The sequence below is a fragment of the Lichtheimia ornata genome (genome assembly GCF_029851405.1).
Source record: "Lichtheimia ornata isolate CBS 291.66 chromosome Unknown scaffold00083, whole genome shotgun sequence".
Classification (NCBI taxonomy): Eukaryota; Fungi; Mucoromycota; class Mucoromycetes; order Mucorales; family Lichtheimiaceae; genus Lichtheimia; species Lichtheimia ornata.
The window spans coordinates 51,947-77,535 of NW_026695403.1; the positions used below are offsets into that span (position 1 = coordinate 51,947).

A 25,589-nucleotide genomic window follows, 5' to 3' on the forward strand; every position below is an offset into this window, starting at 1 on the left:
TATACTGACCAAAACCAAGCATAGGCCTTACATCTTGCCATCTTATCTATAGGCGTACTCGATGATACAATGTCATGGTTTACTATGATCGTTTAGCGAATCGGGGCCACAAAAGAGATGAGAATGGATTTTTGGCTTCGTCCACGCATGGTTTTTGATTGAGTGTGAAAGGTTCTAGAGACACAAAGACGACGACAAGAATGAGTCCGAGGATGGGCATTATTGTCACGTTGATAAACCGGACGAATTGCCTTTCTTTTGTGTACCCTAGCTTTCCTTTTTCCCTATCCGCAAGTGGCACCCATTCTTTATATTGAGTGTTGCACCGGGTTTATTCGATTCTTCTTGTTTGCATTTCTGATCTTTCAAGGGCACCTGTAACCTTCCTCTTTCCACTCCCTTTTCTACATACTACAAACACGTACATGGGTTGGGCTAATTTGTCTGAAAGAATCAACAACGCTGTCGCTGGCTCAAGAGTCGGTCGATTCTTTCAGCTAGAAGGCTCGGGTGCTTATCGTGAACGAGAAGGCACCCGATTCTTGACCGAGATTCGTGCAGGTCTCACAACATTTTTCGCCATGGTAAACAACACCATTTGAAAACGCCATCACAACACCTTGTATTGACATAGACTCCTTTGCAGGCCTACATTATTTCGGTCAATGCTAGTATCATTAGTGATAGCGGTGGTCCTTGTGTTTGCGAACCTACAGCCGATGATCCCGTTTGTGACAACAATGCTGAATACATGAGTTGTGTCTTCCAAGTCAAGCTCGATATGATTATTGCTACTGCCATTATCTCTATGATTTCATCCTTTTTGATTGGTGTCATGGCTAATTTGCCACTTGGTATCGCCCCTGGGTTAGTATCCATCATCCTATTACTACTTCCAAAAAACTACATACGCTTACCACCAATGTACATTTATAGTATGGGCTTGAATGCTTACTTCACCTACAATGTTGTCGGTTACCATGGCAGTGGCAGCATTGCATACGAGACCGCTGTGGCAGCTGTGCTCATTGAAGGAATCATTTTCTTGATCTTTTCGATTTTTGGTATCCGACAGTGGCTGGCCCGCATTATTCCAATGAGTATCAAGGTGGCCATGGGCTGTGGCATTGGCTTGTACCTATGCTTTATTGGTCTTCAATCATCCGCTGGTATTGGTCTTGTTGGTCCCGACCCATCAACACTCGTTGCTTTAGGTAGCTGTTTTATCAACTACAACGAGAATTGAACCACTAATGTTGCTATTTTTTACATAGCTGCTTGCCCTGCCGAATACAAGGATGAAGCTGGCACATGTACAGGACACACCATGGAGAATCCTACTACATGGATGGGCATCCTTGGCCTTGTCATTATGGTGATCTTAACAATGTACCGTGTGCGTGGTGCCATTTTGATCGGTATCATTTTCATCTCCATCACTGCTTGGCCTCGCGTCAATACCGTCACCTACTTTCCTTACACCGAGGCCGGCGACCAAATGTTTGACTACTTTAGAAAGGTGGTTACCATCCACCCTATTGACCAGTACGTGTATACGTCAAAAAAGGTTATCATGTCGCTCACCTTTTCTTCTTTAGTGTCCTTGCCCGATTCCATTTCGACCTCTCGTCACGTGAGATTTGGATTGCCCTTATTACTCTTATTTACGTCGACATCCTTGACACCACCGGTACAATGTATTCGATGGCTCGTTATGGCGGCTTCACCGACAAGTCTGGTGATTTTGAGCACTCTGGAAGTGCTTTCATTGCTGATGCCTTTTCTGTTATTATTGGTGCCGTGTTTGGTAGCTCACCATGTACCGCTTATGTTGAATCAGGCACTGGTATCGCTGAAGGAGGTGAGTCTTATTATGCACAACCATAGCACAACATGAAAACGAGCGTCGTACTCATCCATCTTTATTTAATAGGCCGCACCGGTATCACTGCCATTACTATCGCTTTTGGTTTCCTTGTCTCCATTTTCTTCTCTCCAATCTTTGCTAGTTTCCCTCCATGGGCTACAGGTCCAGCATTGATTGTTGTAGGATGCATGATGACAACTTCGGTTCGCCATATCAACTGGGACTATCCTGGAGGTTCGTATATCATTACATCGGTATTTTGGGGTCGTGCACATCACTCAACTGTTTCTTTTATAGATGCTATACCCGCCTTCTTGACGATTGCGGTCATGAGCTTCACGCAAGTATCATTTCCCTATTATTTGCAATGCTGTTTATTCTGACAATTACTCTTTTTTTTTCCCTATAGGTATAATATTGCCTGTAAGTTAGTGACGAAAGCGAAGAAAACGCAAATTACTGATATCAATATGTGCATTAGATGGCATGATCGGTGGTATCCTCAGCTACATTGTCATCAATGGTATCATTCTATTCTTGGACTTGATCTCGTTTGGTCGTATCCGCCCTGATTACAGCCTTCGTGAAGACTGGTGGACAGCGGCATTCAGCCGTTCGTTCGTCCCACAATGGATCCGATATTTGTATGGCCGTTTCACTGGCAACCCCATCCCATGGCACGAGGATGATTTGGATTTCGGCTCTGACGACGAAAAGGAGCACCCCGACGACGTCGTTGTCAACAATGGTGGTAGCATAGCAGATGCAACTACCGATATTGCTTCACTCAATCAGAGCCATTATCGTGAAAAGACAGCAATGTATTAAGGATCCCAATAACAACCACAAATAGTAATACGATCTCTTCTATGTACTTCAACAACCCAACATATTCAAGAGTCTACTTTTTACCATCATAGAAGTATCACACCGTATACGTATTAATAAAAAACCTATTCTATAAGATCTAATCACAAAAGCAGACTCTTTGTTCCAAGACACAATGAATCAATCCAACTCTTTCTCTTATTTGCTTTTCTTTTTAACACAGCATTGACAAGCGGATGTACTTTTATAATCCTTCATGAATCTTTCTATAATACTGTACAATGCATAAAGTGCCCACACCTAACGACGCTTAATTCACGAAGAAGGTTGTAAGGTCTCTTACACAATAGAAGCTTAGAAATGGTTGCCAACACATTTCGTATTCGCTAAAGTACATAGCCCTTTAATCCAACATCGTTCACAAGAGATAGATAGAGAGGTACAAGGAATTGCTTTAAAGAGGGAGAGATACATCGAAAAGGGACAAAAGTGAGTGGATGGTCGCGAGGAGGTGCTTGATGCGTGATAGAGAACGATATCCATGACGTGTTGAAATATGCAGTTGGATGATGATAGTAGCTGCCATGCAATAGCTTGAAGTACGATAGCTGGATGCACCACTCATTCAGGATGAAAGCATCAAAGTCAAGTTGACAATGGATACACCCTTTTTCCACATGTTAGATACAACCAATTCCTTCCATCCCATGCACCATACCATAATCCATATCCACATCCATATCCATAAGAAGTCGTATGTATTAAGCAAGTCGCAACGCGTAAATAAAGCTGCTTCTATACAATGGCTGCATGCTGTTCACGTGAAAAAGGCTGAAAGGCGAGCTGCTGCAAATAAAGAACGCTGTTGGAAGCAATGTAGTCAAGGCATCGCTATTGACAACTGCTGGATCGAATGTTGTTACGTTTGATCGTGGTAAAGGAGCTTCCAAGACGTTACGTTGTATCAAGAAAGGCACGCGTTTGAGTAGAGTGTCAAGAAGGCTGTGTGCACGCCATGAAGCTGTCATTCAGTCAAAGGCTTTCGGATCAAGGCAATTGTAGAATTGACATGATGGGTTGAAGCACGACAATGGATTTCAGGCGGTAGTTGTATACTTGAAAGCGGTGACAATTGGGAATGGGAGGAAGAGACAAGAAGTTGTGGGAGCGGAAGAAGTGGAAGTAGTGGAAATTAAATAGGTCACACACCTCTTGTATAAATGCATGAACACTGTACATCCAAACCTTGATATTGAGATTGCCTCTCTCGAACCTGAAACTTTCACACAAGGTGCTCTTGGACATGCTGATCACGTTGATCTAAAAAAGATCTCATGTTTCATTTGAAAATTTGGAATGGGAGGGTACAATGTAGGATTTACTATGTAAGTCGGAAATGGAGGTCAGCCCCGGATTCATGATCTATGGAAATAGTATGTATTACCTTGGGATTCCCCATCTTGAACTTGAAATTAACACACAAGGTGCTCTCGGTCATGCTGATCAACTCCATTCAAATCAAAACCGTGCACTTCATTACAAAGACTTAGAATGTGGGGCGGCCCAAATGATGGATGAAGGGAACAAAAGAGCGGACGGCCCACCGCCCCGAAGTTGTCCACTTCCAATTTGACAATTGGTCAGAAGGGTGCTCTCGAGCATGCTGATCAACTTTTTGGTAATAAAGACCTCACCTTTCATTTGAAAATTTGGAATGGGAGCGTCCAAAAGTTTGAAAGGCGGAGACATTCGCAGGGTCTGCGATTCATTAATTTTCATGTTTGCTGTTTGGGCGTAGCTCAGTGAAATCGGCTCGGATCAAGAAACTTGAATGATGGAAATGATCGGCTGGAGCAGGAGAACGTAAACATGTAGTAGAATGCACAAAAAGTTGAGAGTGGGAGGAAGAGGCTATTAGCTGCCAATGATGATCTCTTATAAAGTATCATACATTGCCCCTTTCAATCATGCAAAACAGCTGAGTTACACAAAGAGGTCCCTCTGCATCTTTTGCTCTGCCAGGGTCCATCTACTTCACAATGAACAAAGACACTCTTCATATAGCATCACGTTTACAAACATAAAGGTGTCTGTATCTCCAAACTTTACAATCAAACGTGGGGTTTTGAATAGAGCAATGTGCTCGGCTTGGCCAACTGCACCTTGGATGAAAGTTTCACGATCGTGGTTGCCAATCCCAGATTTCGCAATGTCGCTACCAGCCAAACTGGATCCGGGGCTCACCCTCTTTCGACGACGACCAAAAATATTTTTTGGGCTAGTTACACGACATTGAACGTGAAACTTGCACAAGGTGCTGTTGGCCAAGCCGAGCCGTTCCTCTAATAAAAACCCCACGTTTCATTGTAAGTTGCAGAAATTTCGGCTTTTTTGTTTGTAAGCGTGATGCTTGCGAAGAGTGGTCTTTGTTCATTGTCAAGTAGGTAGACCTGACAGAGCCAAAGATTGCAAGAGGTCGTGTATGTAACACAACTACGTTGCATGAATGGAAGAGATAAATATACTCAATTACTTTATGGATCATCTAGGAACAGGCATGTATTGCTAGCTAACGGCCACTTTTATCCAATCATCATTGTTGCGAGATCCACTGCATGGGAACGATGCCCCTGCTCTAGACATTCATTTCCATGATTAAAGTAGGTTGATCCGAGCTGATTTGACTGAGCTGCGGTCAAAGAGAGATTACATCACTCTGCACATAAAGCACGCTCGATGTAGCTCAACCGATGTAATCTTGTGTGAGCGTAACTCAACCAAATCATCTCGGATCAACCTACTTTAATCATGGAAATGAATGTCTAGAGCAGGAGCATCGTTCCCATACAGTGGATCTCGCAACAATGATGAATGGATAAAAGTGGCCGTTAGCTGCCAATGTATGCCATCAAAGTGAGGGTTGCGTACCTTTCGTGCATTGTCCCTGAAGTCCTGACTTTTTAGCTGAGTTACCCAAAGAGGTCCTTCTGCATCTTTGGCTCTCCGGGGTCTAGCTACTTGGCAATGAACAAAGACCACTCTTCATATAGCATCACGTTTACAAACATAAAGGTGCCTGTATCTCCGAACTTTACAATCAAACGTGGGGTTTTGAATAGAGCAATGTGCTCGGCTTGGCCAACTGCACCTTGTGCGAAAGTTTCACGATCAAGCTTGCCAATCCCAGATTTCGCAATGTCGCTACCAGCCAAACTGGATCTGGGGGTCGACCTCTTCGACGACGATGACCAAAAAATATTTTTTGGGCTGTTTGCGACATTGAACGCGAAACTTTCACACAAGGTGCTGTTGGCCAAGCCGAGCTCATTGCTCTAATAAAAACCCCATGTTTCATTGTAAAGTTTTGAGATATGGACGTCTTCATGTTTTACATATGCTGTAAGCATGATGCTATACGAGAATTGGTCTTTGTTCATTGTCAAGTAGCTGGACCCTGACAGAGCAAAAGACGCAGAGAAACTCGCTTGTGTGATAAAACGGAGAGGTGCAGGGCTTGAAGGATTCTTATTGGTGGAGAGTGCATGATTGACATTTTTCCCCTATAGTAAGGTCAGCCTATAGTAGACCTTTTGGCAACTTGTTCGGATGAACCATGGTATGGATAACAAGCCAAAGTGATCAGTGCATTCAAGACTATGAGCGGTAATGGTATTGGTTGTCTCCAGAGTTCGTTCTCATATAAGGTTATACATACAAGGTGGCGCACATGCTAATAATTTTCATAGGTAAGCATGCGCATGTACTCGTGCCACATTGTACAGTACGTACCAGAGCCCACTCTTTCTTAAACGTAAGGATTCAAGCTTACAATGACTAGCTTCTGTAACAAGCACTGTTGTTGGGTACCATTACTATGGATTTATTATCTTTCAAATACAAGCGTCTATGTAAACCTATGTACCATTCGCTAGGAATTGCCACTGTATATTGTCTATCAGCATATGAATAAGGAAGCTTTAATGAATGTAATATGACAAAAGGAACAAAAGCGTCTCGATACAATAATGTAGGTAATCCAATCCCGTCTTCTAGCCTTCAAATTTCTATCCATCCTTTCATTCCAAAAGCCAACCAATGGACCACATACAAACAGCGGGTATCGTTGTGTCATTGTATTCTTGGTTGCTGCCACCACAAGTCCATGGTTGCAAACTAGTTGCTTTGCGTGCCTTGATTCCAACCTTCCAATACCATCCACGGCGGCAAACCATCTCTCGTCAAAGATACAAGCCCTCTTATCCATGCCATCCAATTCATCCAATCCATCATCATCCTCAACCGTATCCATCCTTCCTGCTGACGACGTGCCAAGCAACTAAAACGACATTCCAGGATCACCTGTCACTATGCTTGATTGCATTCCACACATTCATAACCATTGCAAGTCCAACATGTTGATAGAAAGAGCTCCTTTGATCGCTTCCTTTCCATCCAGCTGCTGGTCTACCTTTTCTTGGTCGTTTTCATTGGAGCTCAATCAGGTGAAGAATCCTTGTATTGCAGGGTACTTGATAGCTGATATGGGGATCATCCATGGGAGGTTGTATGCATCAAAGCAAATTGCTACGCGTGAATAAAGCTGCTTGTATACAATGGCTATCTGCTGTTCACGCAAAAGGGTCGAAAGGCATGTTGCTGCAAGTAACGTGAGACAATGGTGACCTTGCTAATAGCAACAGCTGCTACATTTTGTCGTGTAGAGAAGAGTACAAGAGCGTGTGTTGTTGTAGTAGAGTGACAAGATGGTGAACGCTGTTTGAGACAATGGAGTGAAGATCTTGCTAATGGCAGCTGCTGCAAACGAGTGCTGTTACGTTTGATTGTGGCAGACAAGTGTGCAAGAGAGTGCGAGTATCAAGAAAGGCGTGTGTTGTAGGATCGATATGATGGGCTGAAGCAGGACAATCGTTCGCAGGTAGTAGTTGTACTTGAATGGAGCAACAGTTGGGAATGGGACAAAGAGACGATAAGCAGGGAGTGGAAGAAGCCGGAATTTGAGTAGGTTTACCTGTGAGGCACCTCTTTGAACACTGTTAATGCTCCCTGTTCCAGCGTTACTCAACGAAATCCTCATGGATCACAACATTTGAAGGATGAAAATGACGAGCTGATGCAGAAGAATTGATCACATGTGGTGGATTGGGCAACTGTACGAAATGGGAGCAGGAGACTATTGGCTGGTAGTCTATGCATTGAGAATTAATAGGCGTATACTGCTAATAAAGTAGTGTGTTCGCTGCCATGAACGTTGTTTCAGCGCAACTTATTACAGAGGTAGTTTCATCTTGTAAATATGGATAGTAAAGGGTTACCTTGAATACTACGCATACTATGAGATCGTAATGTGGTGTTTGAGTAAACGTGTAAACCATTACTCCATAAGTAGTAGTGTTAAGCCATTCAACGAGAAATGCGAGCAACTCGGGCTGCCAGTCATTTATATCACTAATTGTGGAAGTCCATAGTAGTTTAACAACAACCAATATTGGCTCTGGTTCCTACGCTACAATACATAGGGTATCTGGTTTCAACATGGTGGTCCCAATGGCAGCAGCTATCAATATGGAAATGGTTTGTTATGGATACAATGGGATTGTGTCTTGATATGGGATGCTGTTGGCAAGGGGAAGGGAGTCCTTTATGCAGGTTGTTGCGGGTTGTCAATGCTAGGCGCGTTGATAAGAGCGCGTCTTGTAGCGTGCTGTAACTTCCGCTTGATTTCCCTCCCCTCTTTATCTCCTGTACAACCTCCTCCACGTCCAATTTCACACAACTCTTTTGCAATGTCAAATCATGCCTATACGTCGCCCACATACAATATAGCCAAACGACAACGAGTTTATGGTAACAATAAATAACTGGTTTCACCGTCTCAATGCTCACAAACACACATTCAAGGCACTACCAACAAAGCAGAATGCAAGACTCCCAGCCCTTTGGGCAAAAGCCGTAATGCGTCGACACCATTGTTTGATGAGTAAGTGGATACAGAACAAGGTGCATGTGAATCACTCTTTGGCTCATGGTTTGAAAGCGATGAACTAGAAAGCCCTGGGCGTGAGCATTTTGTCAATGGACGACTACAACCACGGCATATTCAACAACGCTTTTTGCAAAAGCTCAACCAGGAACGACAAGCAGCAATCCATAATAATTCATCTTCCAGCATTGCTTATTCCAACAACCCACCAGAACACAGCACTCAACGTGTAATTGAACGCATTGCAGGCGATGCAACCATAGACAAACCAAACGACAGCGGCCATAATGAGGACGACGACGATGACATGTTTGGTGACGATATACCCTTAGAAGATCTTGAAGAGGCGCTTGTCATTACTGAAACTAGACATCCAATACAGCAACAACAGCAACAACAACAACAACAACATCCACAACTCCAGCAAACTCCAGCAACTCCCATCCCTTCTCAAAATCACAACAATGACGATGACGACGACGACATGTTTGGTGATGATATACCCACACAGCTTTTGGATGAAGCTTTATTAGCATGCACAACATCACGTGATGAGCCATCTGATCAATATTCTTCGCGATACCATCGTTATATGGTTGCCAATATACAAGTTTCATGCTACGATACGGAGACTGAGAAAGGGTTGCCTGAGAAGGTTGGTGATGGAATTGTGCTCATTTCAAGGTACTTACACGTCATATACCACGCTAGATTTTACACTTGATCAATGAAAAAGAGCAATCTGCCACTGTGACACTTCGAGAAGGATGGCTGCATACTGTTATCAAAATCGGTAAGCTATCTCTGTACTACGTGAATCATGCATTTTGGTACTCACATGCTATTATACACCAGGCGACATTGTTCATATACCCACATTGCACACCAATACCAAAAGCGGCATCATTACGATCATCAACAATACACAAGGTTTTATCGTCGTGCACCCTGATCGATTATTATCCAGCACTGCCGTCGCCGAAAGTACGTTTTGTCTTCGTAAATCTGTATTACAGCAAAAGATCAAAGCGATTGGAGATTACAGCGAGGCACTGGTGCATGGCAACATGATTCACCGAATTATCCAGCATGCGCTCGGCACCCAAGATTTCAGCATGGAGGGATTAGAAAGAGAAGCACGGCGTGTTGTTTACTCGTCGTTGGATGAACTCTATGCAATCGATCAACAAGAGGAAACAGCACTTCAACTCATTCAACAGCAGCTTCCAAGCATCAAAGCATTTGGTGATACGTATGTTGGTGAACAACCAAAGCCCAATGCACGCGTTGCTATGGATATGGGTGTCGACGTTGCCAAGGTGATGGGATGCAGAACGGTGGCATTCAGCAAAATTCTGGACGTGGAAGAACACTTGTGGAGTCCGACGTTTGGTCTCAAAGGCATGATCGATGTATCAGTGGAAATGAAGATGCATCCCAATACCAAGGTGTTGACATTACCTCTTGAGCTCAAAACTGGCAAAAGTACCCGCTTTATTTCGCATCGTGCTCAAACGACACTGTATATCCTTCTGATGAGTGATCGTTATGGTAAGCTTTGGATTGGATGACCCATATGGAACAATTGGCTTATGGGTTGAATGATAGGTATTGATATCGATGCTGCTGCACTCTACTACTCGAAGATGAACAGCCTTTACATCGTCCCAGCAGTACGCAACGACCTACGATTGCTCTTAACGACACGCAACAACCTTGCTTCAGCCATGCAATCAAAACACAGCTTACCACCTATGCTGAAGAATTTGCACCATTGTCAAAGTTGTACCATGAATGATGCTTGTTTGCAATATCACAAAGCGGTGGAGAACGGTGATGGGGACTCAAGTGGTCTTGGCGGTTATTTTGACAAAAAGATCGAGCATATGGATGAAGCGGCATGCAACTTTTTCCGACACTGGCTAAGACTCATTGATCTTGAAGAGGAGGATATCGACTATGTTCGTAAAGATATATGGCGACAGCCGGCCGAAATGCGTGAATTGTCTGGAAAGTAGGTTGTCCTTTGTCGTTGATGATGATGATGCGATAGATACTAAGATGTTTCTCTTTTAGATGTCTCAGCAACATGATTATCGATCCATCATACAAACAAGATTCTGAAAGCGTGTACAAGTTTATTCGACAAGATGGCAATGGCGAATTCATTACGAATTCGAGTTTGAATGTTGGTGATCCTATCGTTATATCCGGCACTGAGGGTCATATCAATCTTGGAATGGGATTTATTCTTCGCTTGGATCAGCGTTACATCATGGTCAACCTCACTTCACCTTTGCGTCAAATACCACGTCGTGATCATGGTTTCAACAAGGAGACAAACCAGGTCTTTGTACATACACACAATCCAACCACTTATCGAATCGATAAAGACGAGATGGCTTCTGGTATTGCTTTGATGCGACGCAATATTGTCGGCTTGCTTGCTCCAAATGAAGGTGATGAGAACACAAGACACAAGCGATTGATCGTCGATCGCGAAAAGCCAAGTTTTATGCCTTTGCCACCTCTTGAATTGCCAGCAACATTGAATCCAGCTCAACAAAATGCAGTACAAAAGGTCTTGAGTGGTAAGTATGGATATACCATGGTTGGTTGCTATGCTGACCTTGTAATAATAGCCAAGGATTATGCCATCATTTTGGGTATGCCAGGCACAGGCAAGACAACTACCACATCCCATATTATCCGCACTCTTGTTGAACGTGGAAAAACGGTGCTTTTGACCTCGTATACCCACAGCGCTCTTGACAACGTGTTATCCAAAGTTCATGCGTCCGGTATCGATGTCCTTCGACTTGGCAATCCTGAAAAAGTGAGTGCATTGATCTCATGTTTTATCGACTATCTCTTACACACTCATGTGTCTCAATCAGGTCATGCCATCCCTTCGTGGTTGTATGCCCAATGGAAATCCTACTTTGACCACCGTTGAGCGACTAGAAAAGTTTTACAGCTCCAAAAAGGTGGTGGGTGTCACTTGCCTTGGTATTGGACAGTAAGTGGATCTTGTAAGCATGCTGGTATCATTGAGAAGCTAAGCCAACAATGATGATGAATAGCAACCTTTTGCAACGAAGGCGATTTGATTACTGTATCGTTGATGAAGCATCTCAAATTACATTACCTGCATGTGTTGGCCCATTACGGTGTGCAGATATCTTTGTGCTTGTGGGTGACCAATATCAACTTCCTCCTTTGGTAAGATTGTGGCCCCCCAAAATGTTCATGTTGTTCTTTATCCAATTGACGTATCCACGTGTGTGTGCTATAGATTCGAAACGACATTGCTAGGGAACATGGCATGGACAAGTCCCTTTTCCAATTACTTTCAGAGGATCATCCAGAAGCTGTGGCTGTTCTAGAATATCAATATCGGATGAATCGTGACATTATGTCAATCACCAACTCTCTTGTTTACGACCACAAACTTAAATGCGCCAATCCAGCCGTTGCCTCGCGTCAGATCAAATTGCCAAAATTGAATCAAGCCTTGGCCCAAATTCACACAGGCGCAAATGAATGCACACAATCGCCATGTTGGATCAAAGATGTTATTGACCCCAAGTAAGACACACTCTTCATCTTGTTTTCATTCTATTTGAATGCTCATCATTCATTCTAGTCGTAAAGTGGTCTTTATTGACACGGACAAGATTCCAGCATTGGAGGAACGGGTAATGGAGCGTGTGCAAAATCCATCAGAAGCCAAGATGGTTCTTCAGCTAGCTGAGACCCTTATTGCAGCGGGCGTTCCTCAACAAGAGCTGGCCGTCATTTCGATTTACCGATCCCAGCTGCGACTGATTTCACCTGGTCTCCGCGGAACCCCTGATGTTGAAGTTGCTACCATTGACAAGTACCAGGGACGTGACAAGGAATGTATTTTAGTATCACTTGTACGAAGCAATGAACAAGGCAATGTAAGTATACCTCTCCTTGTGTGCGTGTGTGTGTGATTGTGAGGATACGCGTATGTGTGTATGTATGTATGTGTGGCATCTCTATTATTAACACTTTTTCTCTTTCCAGACTGGTGACTTACTCCGAGATTGGCGTCGTATCAATGTGGCATTCACACGAGCAAAAAGCAAATTGATTGTGTTTGGATCGAGGCAAACATTGCACACGTCCGCTCTCTTTAAGAGCTTTCTTGATTTGATGGCGTCAAACGAATGGGTGAGTGGTCTATAGGGTCTTACAAGATGACGACTAAAACGTGCTGACATACGTGATGTGTATTAGATTTATGAATTGCAACCCAAGGCCCATGAACTTCACACTATTGAACCATCATCCCCACCGAGCAAGCAACGCAAAGAACACAAGACATTTTCACCCCTGAATGCATTCCTCAAACACAGGCCTGTGCTTCGGGATGTATACAATGCATCATGATGATTTCTCATATTTGTATATACGCCTCTTTTATATTTAATTTGTGCAACTAGTATAGTTGATTCTACGCTTCTCTTTTGTTATGCAGCTTTTGCAAATGAATAGATGTGTGTTTGTATATACAATATGGGTTATGATGTTGGGCTATGAAGTGAATGGAGATTGGGGGAAGGAAAAACGAGGCAATAATATGCACTAGCTAGCTATCGATGACGTTGACAATGTTCTCAGAATACAGGGCGTCGGCCTGTGGTGCAGTGTCACCAGTGTCAGGATGAGTCATGCTTGCAAGCAAACTAAGCGCTGTATCGAGGTCCTGGTTTGATTTATCTTTGCTCAAGGAGAGATCCAGCAGTGGTTGTTGTTGATGGCATAGGGCTTCAGTTTCTTTGAGATGGGCACAATACCTTTCCAAAATACTGTACAAGGTGTCGGCAGTAAAAGGTTTTGGAAGGATATCGGTCATGCCACTACCAGCATAGAGCATAATGTCCTTATCGGTAAAATTGGATGTCATAGAAACGATGGGAGTGAAGTTGTCATATTGTCGGATATTGCGAGTAGCAGAAATGCCATCCAAGTTTGGCATCATAATGTCCTATTAAACCTCATGTCAGCAACAAGAATACTAGGATGATGATTTATGTAATTACAACATACCATTAAGACGAGATCATATTTCTTGACAGTGAGCTTGTGAAGGGCCTCGACGCCATCCTTGGCAAGGTCAATGGTGCATCCCACCAATTGTAAGAGCTTGCCACTCAAATCACGGCACACACGATCATCATCCACAAGTAATACATGGGGAGGCACTGTCCATTCGACATTGGGGGAGGGTGGTGTGGTTGGTGAATCCTTGGGAACTGATGTCATTGGGTCGTTGGTGTTGTTGTCGTCAATGCAAGTTTGTGCAGGTGATACAAGACCAGGCGGTGTAACACAAGCTGAGCCCTGGGTTGTTTCTGGTGTCTCAGGCGTCATTTCCCCCACAACACAGCCAGCCGATACAGCCGGTTGTGATTTTACCGACGACGGAGAAGCTGGATCTTTGCATTGTGATTGACCCAAATGCTTGACAATCGACTTTAGCTGATCGAAACCCAACTGTGAAACCTTGTTGTACGCATTTGCAAGCGTGTGTGTTGTCGTCAATGACACCGATACATTATTGTGCAACAAACCAGCAAGACTTGGTGTAGTAGTATCTGCAACGAGGAGGAGTATATCAGCTTACTATTACATGTACTATCATTTTATACCCCCAAGAATCAAAGAATCAAAGTATACTATTACTGTACCTTGTTGGTCACTTGTATTGCCCACAAGTTTCAAAATTTGGCGAATCAAAGAGTCTTGAGTGGCCATTGTCTTTTCAAGTTCTAGAAATTCCTTTAATACAATCGCTCCTCGTTCACTGTGCTGCGCCAGGTTGGACTCCATTTGATTGTGCGACTCCTGTAGCCCATCAAGGCGGCTGTTTAGCTTTTCCACCATGTCCCGCAGCGTCTCAACATCCTTTTTGCAATGTTGTTGATGGCCATGATTATCTTGATCCATGTCTTCAGCAGCACCAGCACCAGTAGTAGTAGCACTACGTTGTTGTTGCTGTTGTCGTTGTTGCCTTGTTGGATATGGATTACTTGTTGTGGCCGTGGTGGCATACATTAAACGACGCTTTGTCTTCTCGGAGCATGTTTTGCGACGAATGGTACCAAGGAGGTCTTTACGATCTCGTCTAAAGTTTACATGTGCAAACTCGCAAACCTATAATAAAAGCATGACCTCTGTTCTGGTTGGTCGAAATGAACAATGATACAAAGAAATAATGGCGGCTAATTGGATAAGGGCGCGGGAAAGTAGGAGTGTATCACAACTTGTAAAAAAGAAAAGGGGGAAAAGGGTGCATGTAGTACACTCACCTGATCACGGCCTGTCGCCCTCATACGCCGCCCATGAACATCTGAATGACGAACTTTGTGAAAACCATACTTGTTCAATTGACGGACAAAGCTAGCAAAGTTGCCATGCTTAAAATGTCTTGGAAGCATCGTCCTTGAGAATTCATCAACGTCATTGACAATAAAAGAAGCACCATCTGCACCCCAACATAAAGTATCTTGATTAGATGTGCTCTCCTCAAGCATTCTATATAGTACAAAAACGATAAAAAAAGCAATATAAGGAGTGAGTTGACAAGATGCTTGATTGTAACATTGCACGGGCCTCTCCAGCATATCGCTTTGATATTTTACCGAAAGAGCTTTTGTACGAATTCAGAGATAGGGCCAGGACTAGCATGTTTAATGGTTCTTTCACGGGGAGCTGTAGTGGTGATGGGTACAACAGCAGTTTGATGCCGTGATTTATTTGATGAGATGCCATGAAGGTCTTGTTGCTCTATGCTAGGATCAGATCGGTGCTGTAATGTCTGTTGAAGTGCTTGATAGGGGCAATCATCCAACTGGATAACAGCTTGATCCTCTTCCATCATGGTAGTAGTAGTAGTAGTCCTCGTAGTCTCTTGATGATTATTGCTACTACATGCAATAGAATTGGGTCGACGATGTAATTGCATTCTTGAAAGTTGCAAGAAATAAAAAAAAATAGTAGAGGGAAGGGGGAAGAAGGTCACTTGTAATATGAAAAGATCTCGATAGAAGCACCCCACTTATATCCTCAGATGATGGGACTATATTAGGCTCAAGGAGCGCCACCTGTGCTCACTCAGTACCTCGGAGTAGTTTTGTCGACATTCAAGACCAACACGGTGCCTCTTCAAGTGTCCCCCCATTTTTATTCGCTTCCACGGAACACGCTTTTTTCAACATGGACGGTCTAGCGAGCGCATCACATAAATTCATGGTCGCCTACAAACGGGACACACCCACTAACTTGAAGATCGTCGACATTTACCTCGCCTACATCATGCTCTCGGGCATCTTTCAGTTCATCTATATGCTTGCAGCTGGCACCTTCCCGTACAATGCTTTCCTCTCAGGCTTCATTAGCACCGTAGGCAGCTTTGTGCTTGCAGGTACATTTTTATTACTCTATATTGACTAGCAACCACCCATAACACGTGCATCAATTATAGCCAACTTGCGTATCCAAACCAACTCCCAAAACAAGGACATGTTTAAGACTGTGTCACCTGAACGGTAAAAGTTATCCATGTATATGCAGCTTCTTGCAAGATACTAATGTCTGTTGCTAGTGCCTTTGCCGACTTTGTTGTATGCTCTCTCTTGCTTCATTTCTTTTGCGTCAACTTTTTAGGATGAAGGAGAATAGATTTGATCAATACATGTATATCCACCCTATACCAAGCGTGGCCATCTTTGATTCGTTCGCCGTTTCGATACTATCACAATGAATGAAATGTTGTCAATGGATCATGGTCGGTTAAGTTTATGCGGAGTACTATACGTTGCTATGGATACATTGTGGATGGATACGGGAGTGTGTGTCCGTGTGAGAGAGGGTTTGGGCCATCATTTTTTGCGCTGGTTCTATCGGCGGAGATGTTTTCGATTCATGGAGATAATGTTCTTATCACAATTGCAATCTTGAAAGCCTTTCACAGTACTATGAACATCTCTAATGGGATCATTGAGTAACCCAACCTATCAACACACTGGTTGATACATGCCGAGAGCCTTTATGAAATGTAATCCACGCTGAAAGCATCTGATCCTGTTTCTAATCAATCTACCTCATTCATGAAGTCATTCATTTTTAACATGCGTCATCTTTTATTATGAATCAAAAGCTTAGATGGTATCCATGATTACAATAATGCAGCATCGTAGTGGTGGTGGTGGTAGTGGTGGTGGTTGTAAGCATCAAGCAGAAAGGGAGGGAAAATGAATGGACATTATTGGCTACTGGATTCCAAATTTTAGAGGCTGCCATCGCTTGATTGTGAGGGTGAATGAGAGGCATTGGACACTTTCTTGACCAGACCAACACCGTAAAAGATTTTCCGCTTTTCCTTCTTTCACTTTTTTTTATTTTCTTTTCATAACACGTAACCATGGGCAACGATAACAACAATGCAAAAGATACGGAAATCCAGCAACCACATGAGACGTCGTCGTTTATTGACAGCAACGCCAACAATACCGCCCATCCTAGTGACGAGCATCACCAAGCCGTGACTAGTAATAATCCTACGTCCGAGTCGATCCAGCAACCCTCCTATCAGCAGCTCCACGAAGCAATGTTAGCAGCTGTCAACAGTCACGGGGTGGGTTCTCTTTCTCCTCATGGTCTTGTTGCAGCAGCGGCAGCAGCAATGGCAGCTGCAGCTTCTTCTTCCTCAACTCCCAACGCATCGCCAATTTCACCTACAGCAAACGCCTCCTCCACCACCATTACCCAGTCTGAAACAACACCCCAAGTGCATCACAGCAAACACAAACCGTTGCATGAATTGGATGTCACAAAGAGAGAAAGCATTCGGGCAGCCAATCGAGAGAGAAAAAAGAAATGGCGTATTCATAATGAAGAGCGAAGTGAGTCCAGTTTACAACATATGAGAAGGAGGGGTCTTGGATGGGTGGATGGATGGGGTTGGTTGAGTCACCGCCGCTATGTTCATGGTTGCATTGACCAAATGTGTACATTATTCAGACAAAGACAATGATTTAAGGTGCCGAGTCAATAAGCGAGCGACCAAATTGTATGGCACTGCTGATACTCCAGAAAAGAAAGCGTGGGCTCAAGAAGAGTTTGAAAAGAGACGACAAAAACGAATGGAAAAGGAACGACGCAAGAATGCCATTGACAACGTCCTCAGTGTTCCTGGTAGTCCTCACCTTGAGAAACCACAAGAGATGTCATCATTATCAGAGCAATCAGTATTGAATGGTGTATCAGATCAGCTTGGTTATTACAACATGCAACAACAACAACAACAAGCTCCACCCTTAGTGGATCCTGCTGCTGCTGCCAAAATGTTGGATTTCCCTCCCGAATTGCAACGACAACTACTTGAACAATTGAACAACATGATTGTATGTATCAACAATGGAAGATAAAATGAGCCGTTGTGCTGATTGTCTCTTTATGTACCTAGGCCATGACAAACAATGGGGAAAAATTACCATCATCGAGCACATCAAATGATGATTCATCAAGTCAAGCCCAGCTACAGCAACAACCACAGGATGAAGATCAAGTTGCACCAAACAATCAAGAATCCACGCACGAAGAGCAAGGTTTATCATCATCCACCAGTGCATCCAATAGCGCGCATAATTCTCCATTACAAGACAAGAGCGAAGAAGAGGAATCAAAAGATGGTCAACAACAACAACAACAACAGGATGATAAAAAACCAGAATATCCGATGGATGCTGTTCTTACATTGATGCAATTGAATGCTGGATGGCGAGAATAGTTTTCACCTTATTTCATCAATTCCCCTTTCCCCCCCCCCACCGCCACCTCTTCCCTTTTACTTTTCATTCCCTCAACTTTAACTATTGCAAATATCATTAAATTCATCACATGCATAACGCGTGGCCTGACGCATCATCATCATCATCATCAACTCCGCGTAATGATAAAATGGGGAGATCGGCTTGGGATGACTCTCTTTTTACTTGTTTCTTTTCTATCCCATTTCCCAACAATGAAAACAACTTTGTTTGTTGCAGGCTTTGAATCCAGTACACGTGCTCGAGATCTTGCATACGAATTCGAAAGGTATTAAGCTTTGTCGTCACCCCTCCACGATACACACATTACACGTACACATACACACACACACATACACCTATCGTCTTGCGCGTTGTCGAGACAACTTGAACGACTACGAGGAAATGCATGCCAATTGAGATGGGAAACAGTATCTTTTATTGTCAATGAACGCTCTCTCGATCAGTGCCATCGTCTGCTTCATGCAACGTGATACCCTGACAAAGACGACAACGACGACGACGACGAGACGACGACAGGACACGGACGAACGACCCTATTCCCTTTCTCTTCCCTTTGTGTTTACTCGATGACGATGATCCAATACGACTAACGACATGACACGGAAAAGATATGGCCGTTTGGTGCGTTGTGATATACCAGCACCCAAGAGTGCATCATCCAAGCCGTAAGTAATGGATCACATGGCGTCAGGATGGATGACTCATATAGAACAATCCTAGTTATGCCTTTGTCGAATTTGAAGATGCACGTGATGCTGAAGATGCGTTTAATGAAATGCATGGGCGTCGTATAGATGGACGTACCATTAGTGTCCAGGTAAGTGTGGTATACACGGATGATAAGGTTTGCATACATACTTACCTTTATCATGATAGTGGGCTAGGAATGCACCAAGTGCTCGTTGGCGTTTCGATCCTCCAAATCGTCGTTTACATTCACAAAGTCCACCACCTCCACCTCCTGCTCGTTACAACAGTCGTCGATCACGTAGTCCATATTATCGTCGATCACTTTCGCCAAGAGGTCGTTCTCCACCTCCACCTCCACCTCTTTATCGTTATCGATCGCGTTCTCCAGTGCGTCGTGGTGAATATGGTCCTGATGACATTCCTCCTCCTCCTCCTCATTATCTTCAACATCATAACTCGAATGCATCACGTTCACCGCCACCCTACTCTTCATCAATGCCACGTCAAAGCTCAAGATCCCCTTAATCTTGCATACGATTAAAAGCAGATATCAATACAACCCTTTTGTGAAATAGTGGAATTTATGTATATTGGTACAAGCGGATGAATAATTGGTTTTACAAAAAGGATCGATATTGGATGAATGATGGGAGGGAGGCAGGGAGGGAATCTTCAAATAATACACACTCATTCAATTTAGGCGCTGATCTTGAAGCCTTCAGAATGGAAAGTACAATCTTCATCCGAGTTCTTGTTGGATGCAACGGTGAGAGTGTAATAATAGGTAGCATCATGATCGATATGTTCATCATCAAGGACAAAATGGTCCGAGAGCGTAAAGTCATTGGTGAAGCGAGTGTTGCCAGTCCACACGGTGTCAACAAATTCGGCCTTGTTCTTATCATCAGAGGAAGCCTTGTACAAATCCACTTGCTTGACAAGACCGGTTTGTGCGGTGTTACGATCACGCTTGGCAGTAATGGAGACGTGCTTGCCAAGTTGGACAGTGCTATCTTTGCTGGGTTGGGTCACTTGAAGACCAAAGCAGCCCTTAAAGTATTCAGGGTGATAGAATTGAACATCATTCAACGACTCGGTGTAATAACTGATACCAGCAGCATCTTGATGCACACCCGAAGTCACCTTGAAAGTGTCTGAAGTTTCAAGACAATCAGGACCATGCATGCCGTTGATTTGGTTGGTCACCCACACGCTATATAGATATATATAAATATCAGTGATTTGTTGCTACAACATGTGCATTTGTGTCACCTACCGATAGTAGTAGAGACCAGCCGTGGCATTGGAGGGCATCGTGTCATTAATACTGGCTTGCTTGTTCAATTCAAATTCGCCTGCCCACACGTTTTGAACATATTGGGCGGTACCATTAGGCATCACCGAGTACAACTATTAAAAGGGGTTAGCCTTGATCATTCAAAACCCAGTGAAACAAAAACATTTTGTCAACTTACATCGAGGCCAGTGATGGTCTTTTGGTGGTCATTGGGTTCGCGAGCTATTAGAACACCATTCATTGGTAAACAACGCCGGCTTTGTTTGTTTTGTAGATTCCACACTTACTAACAGTGATAGTGGCATTGCTACCAGCAACAACTACAGTCTCGTTGGTGGGTGCGGTCACATTCAAGCCTAGCAACAACGTGTGAGTGAGAGGTGTTGGAGGACCCGTGGTCATAAGCAAACAATCAATCATTACCATTACACCACTCGGCAATGGCATCAGCGTAGGCGTCAGCACTAGCCAAGGAAGCAAAAGTCGATAGCAAAAGAGTCGTAGTTGCAGCGAGAGAGAACTTCATTGTATGTGTATGTGTATGTGTGAGAGAGAGAAAAAGAGGGAAAGGAAAAAGAGGACCCTTGAAGGATAACCGTGTTTGTGTGTGCAGCAACAAAGAAGAATAAAGAGAAAAAAAGAAAAGGAGAAACCACCTGTTTGTAGTAGAAATAGCGCATGTTGACCGCTAATGTCGCACAAGTTGGGCAACATGCGCAGGTGTGTTAATTGGCAACCGACAATGACAGCATTGAGATTATGGTAGATGGATTTCTCAGCCATTGTAGTTCCCTTGAAATGTCAACCATACTAAATTTGAATGCAATCATAAAAGATGGGTTCATATGTATTATTTGCATTGGCCTGGTTATAGCTCAAAGGAGTGTGTGTGTGTGCGTGTGGGCAAGTACTTTAAATGAGCAAAGACAAATAATGGCCGTGTCGGGACTTGACATGGGTTGTATCACATTGAATTTATGGTGATGAGATATTTTGGGATTGAAAATCCGCGTTCATTGCCTAGCCTTATGCCAATGGATTACCACCTTTGGGTATAAACTTGTTCTTCTTGCCAATTGTCATTCATCAGATACAGTAACAAGGTGGTGACATCTCATGATCTAAACCCTTCCACGAGACTCATCTAGCATAAAACAAATCCACGATCACCACCCGTATAAAACATCCGTGAATCCTGCTGACATGATCAAATCAACGATATCCTCAATGATACTTGGCGGTGAACATGATGGCCTTTATTCAGCAGCAATAACCAATGTCGATAAAGCTAGATATCATCTTGATGGTGACGCGCGATTCAAAATTCTTGAAGGCAATGGTGGACCTCAAAGTGACAGTGTTGTCATGGTAAAGTAGAGATAACCTGTAGCTGGATGTGATTACGTATGAGAGCTATTCGTCGCATTCGATCGAAGAGAAAAGGTTGCTGTTGTCATTATGAATGATGTTGAAGATACCTTCAAGGGAAAGAAAAAAAGAGCTTAGTATATGTAGAATCTACCACGCCCACACCATCGCATATGCTTACATGTTGTCAATGAAGAAGTTCGTCAAGGTCATCTTTGGCATGATGAAGCTGACTCAATTTTGGTGAAGATGATGATGATGATGATGATACTGGTTGCAGTGATTTACTTGTTGTTGGAATGGGTGTTGTTGGCGAAAATGAAAAAAGAGCGTCATCCTTTGAGCCGAGATTGATCAAATCAGGGATTTGTTGTGAGCCAGGCCGTCCTGCAGCAAAGTCGACCCATCGTGCTGAAACTTCTGATCCTGCAACATCAATTTCGGATGGGTTTCGTCGTTGTGTCTCCGTGTTGGACGCACGTTTGTTGGATCGGGAATGGGCGTGTTTGCTGGGCTCTGTTCTTGTTCCTGTGGTTGTATTGGAAGTTCCCATAAGCTTGAGTGGTGGACATTCTTCGACTCTTCCCATCCGAATCCGGGAAAGGGGCTCTTCTCCTCCTCATCGTAGTACTTACGGTGTGGTCGAGGGGTATTACTAGGAGTAGTAGTAGTAGCAGTAGTAGTAGCAGTAGTAGTAGCTGGTTCATCAGCTGCCTTGGTCCATTCTCCATCATCACGCTTAATCCAAAACGTCGTGCTCTTTTGCTTCTCCACAACATCATGCGCATAGGCAAGTCGTGCATCCTCCCATTGTACCACTTGTTTGGGTGTTCCCCATCCATCCGGCATGATCTCATTCGCCATAGATACACGTTTACCAGTAATGATAGGTGCCTCTTTTGCAACTTGACGCCATGCATGTTCGTAATTGGCAGCAGCAGAAGGATGTCCATTGACAGAGGATGATCCATGGGAACTGGTATCACTGGTTGACCGAGAACCAAACGATGAACGTGATGATTGCCATGAAATGTCAAGAGTGGATCCCCAGCCTCCAAGATCCCCACCAGATGCCGAAGATACAAATGCTGATTCATCATCTTGATGGATGCTGTCGTCAGATGGTGATGTCTTCTCTTCATGCTGTTGTTGTGGCTGTTGTTGCACAATGGAGTTGTCAAGGTGCTTTGTGATTGACTCGTGATCATCATCCTCTTCACAGGTGGATGCCGGCTCTGGTGAAGTATACGAGGTTGCTACATTGTATCGTTATCAGCAGCTACCCATGTATATTTATAGCCAACTTACGATCCGTATCCTCTGACGACTCAATATCAAGAATGGCATGCCGTGTCGCTGGCACATGATTGGTGGTCGCTGAATGAAGATCACTGTTGTTATCTTCTGCTTTGGTGGTGGTTGTTGTCAAAGGGTATTGGTCGTGTGATGGCTCTTCTTCTTGTTGCTCATGTTGTTGTCTTGACTTTTCCTATGAATGCCAATGTGTTAGACATCGGTGCAATGGTGACAACAAACCTTCCCCCCCTTTAATACCTACCTTGATACCATCCATGATTGCTTCCAATTGGGTTACCTCCATATTCAAAGCATTTGCCAATTCCACAAATTCCTTTCCTGTCACCACACGATCCTCTGGGGTGTATCCCTCTTTTGCAAGTTCCAGTATACCCTCCCGATCGAAATCCATTGTATCCATTGTAGAGCGTGAATGGCGATAAATGCGTGCGTGTCGAGCGATAAAGGGTGTCTTGACCATCTCATCGTATCCACGTAAGACAAGTTTTTGGAGATGATGAGCAGCAGCAGATCGTACAAAGTTGAGGATGTCGGTAGGTTGAACATTATACGTATTGCCGATAAAAGATAATAAACGCAAGCTGTGAGCTGCAGCAGAATCTTGCAAGACATTGAGTGTTTTGGCTCCCACGCTTTTGCAGTGAATGATGGTCAATGATTCAAGGCGAGACGCGTGCTGTAATAGGCTTGTTGAAATCTGGTTTGTGATACATGGGCAATTGGACAAGTAAATGTGTTGAATATGCGACAAGGATGGTTCAAGGATTTGGCATAGCTGGTGATCGTCAATGTAAAGTTGTGTGAGTGTGATGGAGCGTAAACGAAACGTCATGTGCTGGGTTGGCGCCATGTGATCGTATTGTTGATAAATAGGTTGCTTCTTTACAGCATCAGGATGTTGTCGTATCATCAAGTCCGTGAGAAATTGTGCATCCTTGATAGCCATAATAATCCCCTGACCTGTGATATAGAGAGGATCTTCAAGCGAGAAGCTGTGCAAGTTTGGGAATGCATCAAAGAGTTGACATAAATGCTCATCTCGTACATCAGTGGCGCCCGATAACGTCAATTCTTGTAAAGTGGTCAATCCCCCTTGTAAGAACTTTTCAATGCTGCTGGATTGACTCGTATTGGAGATTGATATGCGCAATACCTTGAGAGCTGGATAGCGCGATGGATGAAGAAAGTAATTGCCATACAACTCGATATGTGTAACAGATGGAGGTAAAAGTGGTACCATGGTTGGTGATGATGATGATGATGATTGTTGACTGTTGCCTTGTAGCGAACCAATGATGCGGAAACTTTTCAAACGCGGCAGATGAGATGCAATCAGCCGTAAATGTGTCGATTGTAAATGCCACCCATACAAGCTCAAAGTATCCACCATTTCGCATTGTTGTAATACTGCAAAGATGATTTGAGGACTGGCAAGTGGACATTGAGCATGGTTGACGTGTGATTGTTGTATGACTCTCATAGAAGCACGAAATCCACTCATTGCGATATGATGATGCTGCTGCTGTTCGGCAGACGATACACAAAGATTCAAGGTCCTCACACGCAACGCTGTTTGCTTGTTCTTGTGGATAGCTTCCAAGAAACTTCGAAACGCAACAGGTCCTGCAAATTGGGGCTCGCGCCAAAGCACATTCAGGGCAGCCATGGTCCACGACCGATGGACAACACACGTCTCGCGGAGATCGCGTTGCGTTGGCAGCATGGCAAAGATTCTCTCAAGTACAGCATTCGGCAATCGCAAACACTTTGGGCCGTGTAATGTCAAGCCTGAAAGCAAGTTCTCCTCGGTGAGCATTTTTTTGGGGGGGGAAAGGAAAAAGGAAGGAAAGAAGAGCAACAAAGTAAAAATGTGGTCGACGCGTAAAAAATTCCATGCATACACACACACACACACACACTACATGCACGTCCTTGTTTACTGCTATGATGCAATAGGTATATGTGTATCAGTTTGCTTTCCGTTCTACTAAACACATGTAGCACTTTGCTATCTCTTCTTGTTTTCTATACCCCGTGGACCTCCATCCAATGTCAAATGAAACGTCCTAGTATAATAGTAATAGTAGTGTTGCCGTTGTTATCATTCCATCTCTCTTTTGTTATTTCTATTGATCATCTTACAAGATAAACATCCTTGATTCATGTGGTAAAATGCTGTCATAAATCCCCATCTTGTATACCTGTCATGCAACAAGCTGTCATTCATGCATAAAAGGAGGTGGTTGTAAATCACTCTCTCTTCATGCCGCTCAAAGCCCCGCATAGCCCAATGGCCAATGCGCACACGCGTGCATTATATCCTCACAGGATACATCTTGCGTGGTATTCAAAGAT

The 25,589-nt window shown here is 43.7% G+C and overlaps 8 protein-coding genes across 8 annotated transcripts; 5 read left to right on the top strand and 3 right to left on the bottom strand.

Moving 5' to 3' along the window:
• Positions 1–425: 425 nt before the first annotated feature.
• On the top strand, positions 426–2,695 carry O0I10_011145 (uncharacterized protein; the record flags this gene model as incomplete). Its single annotated transcript, XM_058491116.1, has 8 exons — positions 426–584; positions 647–867; positions 937–1,214; positions 1,275–1,545; positions 1,599–1,861; positions 1,934–2,101; positions 2,165–2,239; positions 2,349–2,695. The coding sequence occupies 8 exons, from the start codon at positions 426–428 to the stop codon at positions 2,693–2,695; spliced, it is 1,782 nt and encodes a 593-aa protein (XP_058338112.1).
• Positions 2,696–8,499: 5,804 nt separating this feature from the next.
• O0I10_011146 (uncharacterized protein) lies at positions 8,500–13,115 on the top strand (the record flags this gene model as incomplete). Its single annotated transcript, XM_058491117.1, has 14 exons — positions 8,500–8,560; positions 8,615–8,693; positions 8,751–9,351; positions 9,408–9,489; positions 9,552–10,247; positions 10,305–10,710; positions 10,773–11,287; positions 11,339–11,532; positions 11,594–11,715; positions 11,780–11,918; positions 11,992–12,284; positions 12,343–12,640; positions 12,750–12,896; positions 12,963–13,115. The coding sequence occupies 14 exons, from the start codon at positions 8,500–8,502 to the stop codon at positions 13,113–13,115; spliced, it is 3,786 nt and encodes a 1,261-aa protein (XP_058338113.1).
• A 199-nt stretch (positions 13,116–13,314) lies between these two features.
• O0I10_011147 (uncharacterized protein) lies at positions 13,315–15,693 on the bottom strand (the record flags this gene model as incomplete). Its single annotated transcript, XM_058491118.1, has 5 exons — positions 13,315–13,713; positions 13,776–14,323; positions 14,417–14,882; positions 15,038–15,263; positions 15,371–15,693. 5 exons carry the CDS (start codon positions 15,691–15,693, stop codon positions 13,315–13,317), a joined length of 1,962 nt encoding a protein of 653 aa, XP_058338114.1.
• A 251-nt stretch (positions 15,694–15,944) lies between these two features.
• Positions 15,945–16,399, top strand: O0I10_011148 (uncharacterized protein; the record flags this gene model as incomplete). Its single annotated transcript, XM_058491119.1, has 3 exons — positions 15,945–16,152; positions 16,213–16,276; positions 16,333–16,399. 3 exons carry the CDS (start codon positions 15,945–15,947, stop codon positions 16,397–16,399), a joined length of 339 nt encoding a protein of 112 aa, XP_058338115.1.
• Positions 16,400–17,151: 752 nt separating this feature from the next.
• On the top strand, positions 17,152–18,519 carry O0I10_011149 (uncharacterized protein; the record flags this gene model as incomplete). Its single annotated transcript, XM_058491120.1, has 3 exons — positions 17,152–17,632; positions 17,751–18,133; positions 18,196–18,519. 3 exons carry the CDS (start codon positions 17,152–17,154, stop codon positions 18,517–18,519), a joined length of 1,188 nt encoding a protein of 395 aa, XP_058338116.1.
• A 234-nt stretch (positions 18,520–18,753) lies between these two features.
• O0I10_011150 (uncharacterized protein) lies at positions 18,754–19,777 on the top strand (the record flags this gene model as incomplete). Its single annotated transcript, XM_058491121.1, has 4 exons — positions 18,754–18,827; positions 19,171–19,227; positions 19,283–19,379; positions 19,439–19,777. The coding sequence occupies 4 exons, from the start codon at positions 18,754–18,756 to the stop codon at positions 19,775–19,777; spliced, it is 567 nt and encodes a 188-aa protein (XP_058338117.1).
• A 171-nt stretch (positions 19,778–19,948) lies between these two features.
• Positions 19,949–21,075, bottom strand: O0I10_011151 (uncharacterized protein; the record flags this gene model as incomplete). Its single annotated transcript, XM_058491122.1, has 5 exons — positions 19,949–20,465; positions 20,529–20,662; positions 20,728–20,771; positions 20,837–20,905; positions 20,973–21,075. 5 exons carry the CDS (start codon positions 21,073–21,075, stop codon positions 19,949–19,951), a joined length of 867 nt encoding a protein of 288 aa, XP_058338118.1.
• A 1,029-nt stretch (positions 21,076–22,104) lies between these two features.
• On the bottom strand, positions 22,105–25,050 carry O0I10_011152 (uncharacterized protein; the record flags this gene model as incomplete). Its single annotated transcript, XM_058491123.1, has 4 exons — positions 22,105–22,445; positions 22,553–23,173; positions 23,226–23,406; positions 23,476–25,050. The coding sequence occupies 4 exons, from the start codon at positions 25,048–25,050 to the stop codon at positions 22,105–22,107; spliced, it is 2,718 nt and encodes a 905-aa protein (XP_058338119.1).
• Positions 25,051–25,589: the final 539 nt, after the last annotated feature.